Below are 8,597 nucleotides of genomic sequence, written 5' to 3'. Positions count from 1 at the left end.
GATCATGTATAAAAAGGTGATATTGCTCTTGAATGTGTTGATACAAAGAAATAACTTGTTGATATTTTTACAAACCTTTACCAAATGACCAATTTTATGTTCTTAGACATTAAATTAGAGTTTACATGTTTTCATTGCATTTTATTTGGTCATGTTCATGCATATCTTGGTAATATCAAACATAGTTTGAAGGAGATGAATATATGTGTATCAAGGATATAATTTTTATGGTTTTTTGGGATAAATATAAAGGTTTTAGAGATTAACGAAGAAAGAAAAACTAAAAGAAAGCAAAAAAAAAATTTTGAAGCAAGAACCCGTTAAACAATAAAGAAACTAGCAGACCAGGCCCTCGGAATCAATCAACCGGTTCTATATAAGAAAAATTGGCAAACCAATTTTATCTTGATTTTTCTATCCTTGACCGATTTTCTCACTTATTTTTTTTCCATTACAGCTACTATTCATCACAAAACTACAAAACCTAGTTTCCAATCTCAAAAACATCTAAAAAAAACAACTAAAACTTAATCAAAACTCAAACCAAACAAAAGTTTCTCAGCCATTCTTTCAATGCTTTGAAGTTTTACATTGCTAATAAAATCAATTGGCACAAGAAGAGTGGTGGTGATGATAGTTTCTCAACCATTAGTATAAAATGATAAACTTTAATGATTTAGATGATAGTGTTGGATAAAGTGAATTTATATCTATTGATATGTTTTGGAGTTCTAATTTAGTTAACCAATTCAAAGCTTACTTGAATTATGAATACGATGAGAATGGTCAATAAAGAATTATTAATAGACCTAATGGTGTAGACATAATGCTTACACGTAGGATTTTGCATGATTATTTTGGGTGTAAGTTTTCTAATATGCCTCAAATCTACAAGACAAGTGGTTTTATTAAGGAGTATGGTTTTCCAACCAAGACAGGCGATTTGTATTCATGTTTGGTCCTAATATTGATGATACTTAGTGTTATACCCAAGGCTATTTCTACAACATGTATATATTGAGTACTATGACAATTGATGGATGCTACTCAATACATGAATTTTGTTATTAGCTTATTTGCTATGAGAGGTACTAGGATTGACTTATTGGTTTCAAGATCTATATTCATAAAGATGTCGGTAGAGTAAAAAAAAAAAACTTTGAATGCTATGTTTACCTACATAAAGAAGAATCTCCATCTAGCATTCATATGATATCTAAGTTTTTCCCACATCATATTATATTTATCTATTTGCTATATATTTGAAACATATTTGCACTTATTTGAGTATTTTTTATGTTCTTTCCCTTGTTGGTTGAAGATAGAAGGAGGAGAATTATTATGATGCTAGTGATATTCTACTAATTTGAATGTGGATTATGTGGATCAATGTATATGAAAGCTTTGGTTTACATTTACAATATATTGGTATATAAATAGAGCTTAAAAGGCAATGAAGCTTGGAGAGGGGGAGCTTTTTCTATCCTTTAATATATCTTGGTAAGCATGTAAAAGACATACAATTTCTCAGTTATATTAGTTTGAGGAATTACATGTACGAGATATAATATTAGATAGTGTATATCTACTCTTGGCATCATTAAGAATTATACTTGAATAAAATACAGCTTGCTCTAGTCTTGCTTCAGCCAACAAGCTTCCAATCGAGCTCTCTTCTACCTCCATTATCCTCCTAGTTTTGAAGGTACCAGATATGATGGTGGATTTGACATATACTCTGTGATCTTGTCGAATGCATTCCAATGTTCTTGTCTCGAAACAAAGTGATTTCAGTTTCAACAAAAGAGTACTGAACACCTTCGTCTTTCTTGGAGCTAAGAAAAAACGTAACCATTCAAATTAGATCGGTCAAATATTTGCTAATATGGGACCGCTCAAGATCTCTGTCATTGCCATGAACGTGTAGTACGTGCCAAAATGAAGAAGAGCAAAAAAGAAAAGGAAAAAAACCTCCTGGGTTAGGCACGCGTGATGCAACGATAACCTCCTCGTTCACGGTTTCTGTATTATTACTCCCTTTCTTTGATCTGCATGCTGTAGCTGGTCACAATAACCTCCTAGATTTGGCAATACTTTTATGACTGAGATTGCTAATTATACGATACTTGCCAACCTTACATGACTAAGACAGAGTAAATGCAAGAATATTTAGCAAAATGCTTTTACTATTTCAATAAACGTGACAGTGAACCTTTTCTTTTCTTTTCTTTAAAAAAGAAACACATTAGTGTAGAAAGTGTATGAAAAAAACAAAAAAAAAAAGATGTCTCATTCACCATCTTCATTCCCAAGCATCAGTAATCTACCGTGGTTAGCCGGTGTTTAGCTTATGCTAATGGGTAAATTAGCCGTTTACCAAGTCAGTCCCTAGCTATGGCTATAAAAGGAGAGGGGGGGCATGAATACACTTTCATGTCACACACACTTGCCGGTGGATGTCATCTTCATTCTCTCTTTATGCTTATCATTTTCATTAACTTTTTGTTGTTTTAGATTAATTTTTCGTTGTGGGTTTCGTCTGTTTGTTTCTTTGAAAAGTGGTTGCTGTTTAGAGAAGATACATTTCAAAAGAAGAGTCAGCTGTACGTATATCATGTTCATGTTTGAAGATGTCATATGAATATATACATGTTTTCCAATGTTAAACTAAACATTCACAAGTAGAAGTCCCGATCCTTAAAGTTATACATTTTCAATCTTTTCAAGTTTCAAGATCTCCCTCTCTCAGTGTTGTTCCGCCAAGAAGTCTTCAACAGCTTATGAAGGTTAGTGATATTGCTTGCTTCTCTATATATTACAAACATTGTATAATACTAGTATTGGATATACGCGCACATGCCGTGAAAGGGACAGGAAATTCATTGGTTTGTAAATATATATATATGGAGTTCCTATAATGGTCTGTGACAAGCGACTCCTTCCTTTATTATATAAATATACAAAATACAAACAGATACGATAGTCATAGAATGTATCATCAAGGGCTGCACAGAACGAAATTGTATTTTTGCATTTTTATAGAATACATGCCAAGCTAACATGTCAATGTCTTTAATGGCAGATGATGAAGAGCAAGGCGTCTAGGGCTTGAATGAGAGAGGGAGAGAAGAAGAGAAGAGGTGTGAGGTTATGCATGCTGACAGAAGAGAGGGAGCACAACCCTGTAATAGCTAAAGAGAGTCTTTGCTTTTGTTGGACTGTGCTTTCTCTTCTTCTGTCACCAACCAACACAGTATCTCTTCTCTGATCTGATGTGATCCACTACCAGATCAAACCGGCGTCTTAAGATCTTCCTGGCTTTGGATTTTTTTTTTTCTCCCTGCAGCTTCCAACTTGGTTCATTATGAAAGTGATATTTTGGTTTTACATAGAAACAAGAATATACAAATTCAGCTTGATTTAGGGACTGATGACCATTTCGTTTATTTTGATTTCAGATAACACAAGGAAGCAATCAAGTAAAGAGAGAAATCAAGAAATCAGTAGAAGTACAGATCCTGAAAATGGAAGATAGCTTGTTTCAATGATCATTTACAGCTAATTTGTCCTGGAAGGGCAGTCACGTCGCATTATCTTATTTGAATGTCATTGCTTCAAGTAATTGCATCATTCATGCTATTCGATGGACGCTTGTGAATACTAACATCATAAGATGCCCAATCCATAATGTTCTGAATCAAGATGTATTGAAAATGTAAACAATTTATTTTATATGTTAACCCTTTCTCCAGTGCCCTCCTCTAAAAAAAATGAGATGGTAATTCTAAACCCAAAGGATTACACAGGATACATTCAGTTATCACCACTAAGTCTTCGAAGCAGCAAAGAGATCACTCCTTCCCTCTTGGGATTACAAAGATTATGAATTACGCCTGATTAAACTCATCTTTAGACCCTTACTGGCCAAGGACTTCGGGCATTCCTTACAGATTCTTGACATTCTTCAATGTCAAACCATGAGGTTCATGGCTGAAGTGTAGATCATTGAATGTAGCAAGTACTGGTTGTGAACCATGCTTCAGCTGTTTGAGTTATGGTTGTACTTCCTGAAATACAAGTGACCTCGGTTGGATTTTCAGATCTATAAATTATTTTCTGTCATAAAGTTAAAAGAAATGATTGCTGAAAAATTAAGTATAGTATATTTTCTACTGTACAATTTGCTTCAGCACACCGATGATTCTGCAACGTTCATGGACATTCTTCCAAGAAAAATACACTTTCAGAGAGACATGGCATGAAAAGGAACAGAATAGAGTGCAACTTCTGGAGTAGGAGGCTTAAAACGAATTGACACTGAAAAATGGACTTGAGAGCACGCTTGAAACATAGGAAGGAACACAGAGGAGAGAGTATCAAAAGTTCGGCAATCGATGACCTGATACACATTAAAAAGAAGAAAATAAAAAATATGGCTTCACAAAGTATTACCAGATAGGATGTTGACTGTGGTATGAAATGTGCACAACCATTTCCTTTAAAGGCCAAAAGATGGTCCCCAAAGACTCTCATCTGTTGCTCACAGCCTCACACTTAAACTCTGCATCTGCTTTGATCACATCATCAAACAGAGTAAGCCTTTGTAAATCTAACTTTCTCTTTTCCTTTGTGTTTAGATGTCCTATATTTCAATGGAAGCATGATGGATATCTTGTTAAATATTTTGCAAGAAAAAAGAAAGAAAGAAAGGGGGATCAAGTTTCAAGTGGAAGAATATTGGAGAATACAAAAGGAGTGAATTTCTTCAATAGTTTAATCCAAGCAATTGGCAGAGGTCCTATCTAACAGTGTTACAGATCAATACCATCAAGAAGTCATGAGACCTCAGGACACATTAAAATTTCCATTACAAAGTCCAGAGGGATCAGCTATTTAGAAGCAGATTGGTACAGGTAATCTTGCTCAGTAACATGTTTTTGTCCCGCTCGCTATAATCTCATCCAGCTCCAAAAAAAAAAAATTCTTCTCTCAAGGGATCTGGTTGCAGCCTAGAAATGATAACAATTAACAAAGGAAAGTTTTTTTTTTTTTAAGATTTAAATGAACCTTTAGGCAGGGAAGACAACTGATAGCTTTTGCTGGTAAGGGAAGATGCTGATTTTAACCCTTTTCCTCACTGTTCAGGTCAGTGTGGCGATCAGAATCATCTTAAACGTTCACAAAGTCTCCATGCAAACAATTCTGAAGTAGATGTATTTTGAAATGAAACATTTGGGGATGTGCAAATCAATTTTATACTCATGGAACACCATCACCAAAATTAGAAGAAGATAAATCGGAAGAGAAAAAAATCCAGTGCATACTTGTTTGATTACTGTAGAGATCAAATACACATTCAAAGTTTTGCAAGAACTTGTCCTATAACATGTCCAGGATGTGGCAGAGACCACACAGTTCAATACAATAGTTTTGAACTATGGCCTAAAATGTCGTAGCTAAACTTTCTAATCGCTGAATATGAACTAACAAATTTAACAAAAAGAATTCAAAGAATCAAAACAATCAATAAAATTTGAGTCAGCCATAATATGCAACATGGTATGACACTAATCACAGTTAGAAAAAATGTCCTCAAGCGTCAATGCAAGGCCGCAAGAGAATGTGAGGCTCGGCTTCTTCCTCGGCACAGCAATAGGCTCGGCCTCACCATTGAGGATTTGAAGGACTCTTCTCATCGTAGGCCTCCCCGTACTGTCCGGATTAGCACAACTCAAACCCACAAGTAATAGCTTCCTCATTTCTTCTTCAAACTCCCCATTCAACCTAGGATCAGCTGCTTCAATTATATTTCCCTCACCATACAATCCCCATACCCAGTCAACTAAATTCACCATTTTTTGGCTGACTGGTTCTCTCTCAATGGGCCTCTTACCGCAAACCAGTTCAAGTATCACCACTCCATAACTAAAAACATCAGTTTTCTCCGTTGCTTTCCCATAATGAAGATACTCAGGAGCTAAGTATCCCATTGTCCCAGCAGTAAGCGTTGATGCAGGACTCTTGTCGTGCTCCATTAGCCTTGCCAATCCAAAATCACCCAGCCTTGCATTTAAGTTTCCATCCAGCATTATGTTACTAGTCTTTATATCTCTATGAATGACTTGCTGCTCGCATTCGTGATGCAAATATGTTAACGAAGAGGCCAAGCCAACTGCAATCTTTTGCCTATGTGCCCAGTTTAAAAATATTCCTAGCTCAGAACCTTCTTCATATAGCATCCTATCAAGGCTCCCATATGGCATAAATTCATATACAAGCAGCACTTCACCCTTCTCAACGCACCAACCTAGTAGTGGAATCAAATTCTTGTGCCTCAGGCATGCTATAATTGACAACTCAGCAAGGAACTCAGTTTTACCTTCATGGGAATGCTTCGATCTTTTCACCGCAGCAAGGGTACCCGAAGAGTTGAAGAGGGCCTTGTAGACATTGCCAAATGCACCTCTACCTATTATTCTGCTTGAATGAAACCCTCTTGTGGCTATCTTCAACTCTTTGTAACTGAATTCCTTTGGCCCTGTCACTAGCTCTGCTTTCAGGCTCTTGACTCTTTTGATCTTCTGCCACTTCCTCACAGAAAAATAACCAAAAGCCACTAGGAACGCACAAAAGAAAGCCGGACCAGCAATCCCAAGACCCAAACCAAGTCTCTTGTGACGTTTATTCGCAGCATTTGATATAGGAATAACTGGTGTTGTTACAGTCACTGAACTATCAGATACATTGTGACGATTTGAATTTGGATTCACAGGAAGGAACCCAGAGGTTCTAAAGCTCCAATTAGCAATCAAGTGAAGCTCAGTGCTTCCTTCTGTAGAACCTGAAAACCCCACATACATATCCCTTTTAAGATACTCAGAGAGATCGATGTCTACAGTTAGTATGGGATTTCCTGGTTTCAAACTTGAATAACTCATATAGACTTTCAAGACCCTCAAATCATTCTTGTAATCAATCCAAGATGTGATCAAATCTCCACTCTTCAAATCAATATCTTGCAAGATTGGATCAGCAGTCTTGATTGAATTAAGGCTATCAATGTCTAAACCAACATGGTGGTCATTTGGATCATTGAAATGGGCATCAAGCCTGGTGTCAAACTCAATTGCTACAAACTTGTTCTTGGTCAACTGAGAAGAATTAACAAGACCCAAGTACCCTCCAGGGCTACCAAAAGTTTGGTTATCTTGTGAGAGAAAAAAAGACAAACCATCACCATAAGAGTTTTCATTGACACCAAGGATAGAAAAACTGAACCTTGTTGAGAAAGAAGCTGTGGTATTGGATTCTTGATCAAAAAAGGGAACAGGGTTGTTGTAGATTACAGTGCCTGAACTTGAAGAAGGCACCGTGACATCACGGGTGAGGCCAATGACACCATTCCGGAGATAAGAGTCACCAAGGAGAGTGAGATTCCGGAGATTGAAAGAAGGGAACTCAAAACTTACATTGCTACTGCTTGCTAACACAAGAGGGGAAACTTTCAAGTTGAAGAGAATGAAGAGGAAGATGCAAAATTGTATCTTTCTTGGACTCATAGTCACTGAATCTTGATAGGGTTTTGTCTCTCTTGTTAAAGTTTTAAGAGCGAGTTCAAAATGGAAAAAGAGAAATTTGTTTCTCTTAAACGGTAGACTTGTTGTTTTTGATTTCTTGAAGACGAGTTATAGGACTTGCCAAGGGAAGATGGGGGTTTAAGCGGTTGAAAGACATGGGAGCGTGGGTGGTTGGAAGAAAGAATAATTTATATGGGCGTCAAAATGACAATGAAATCAGATGTGGGTCTCACTTTGGGGATCAGTTTGTGGACTTTTTGACAACAGACCGTTTAAAGATGCCGATGATTTTCATTTGTTCATTCATACTCTGCTTGGAGTTTCTTTGGTATTGTTATAATTATTAATTATTATAGTTATAGTTTGAAAAAAGTTATTTTATAAAAAATATTTTTAGTTGAGATTGGTTTGAAAATTATGTATTTAATTAAAACTATGGTTGAAATTAAGGTTGAAGAAAAAGTAATTTAATGTGTTCAGTTAAGAATGTTTTTGAAATTAAGGTTATAAAATAATTTAAAAATATATATATTAATATTGATGATTTTAAATTTAAATATTGTAGAATTAACTACTCCTATTACATCATGAAATAAATAATACTTTATATAAAATATTTTTTATTATTCTATTAAACTATTTATAATTCCATTACGTATAAAATTTAGCCGATAAGAACTACAGTTTTCATAATTTTGTGAGTGTGTAATAAAATTAGATAAAATATTATCATGTATAAAATTGATATTACAGTGCGAGTGAATTTAATTCACTCTAAACTAGTTTTTTTAAAAAAAAAAATTGTTCACGTGAACAATGCAATTCACTCGTGAACCACAAGTTGAAACTTGTAAAAAAACAGTATTTTACTGCTTTCAAAAAAATCATGGTCCTGCCGCATATAAATGGTGGGATCCATGTGTTTTGATTGTTTAACCATCTGTAACCAAACGACTATTTCGTGCGTTTTTAAATAAACGTGAACGCTAACGTATAGTCAAACGGGTTCTTATTAGTCAA

At 35.4% G+C, this 8,597-nt stretch overlaps 1 protein-coding gene across 1 annotated transcript; it reads right to left on the bottom strand.

Moving 5' to 3' along the window:
- Nucleotides 1-5,299: 5,299 nt before the first annotated feature.
- LOC133703088 (probable L-type lectin-domain containing receptor kinase S.7) lies at nucleotides 5,300-7,727 on the bottom strand. Its single transcript, XM_062127505.1, has one exon. The coding sequence runs from the start codon at nucleotides 7,557-7,559 to the stop codon at nucleotides 5,568-5,570; it is 1,992 nt and encodes a 663-aa protein (XP_061983489.1). The 5' UTR covers nucleotides 7,560-7,727; the 3' UTR covers nucleotides 5,300-5,567.
- Between the last annotated feature and the right edge of the window lie 870 nt (nucleotides 7,728-8,597).

This window comes from Populus nigra, chromosome 9 (assembly GCF_951802175.1).
Source record: "Populus nigra chromosome 9, ddPopNigr1.1, whole genome shotgun sequence".
Classification (NCBI taxonomy): Eukaryota; Viridiplantae; Streptophyta; class Magnoliopsida; order Malpighiales; family Salicaceae; genus Populus; species Populus nigra.
Note: the sequence above shows the minus strand (reverse complement) of the source record. Positions and strands in the feature narration are given on the sequence as shown.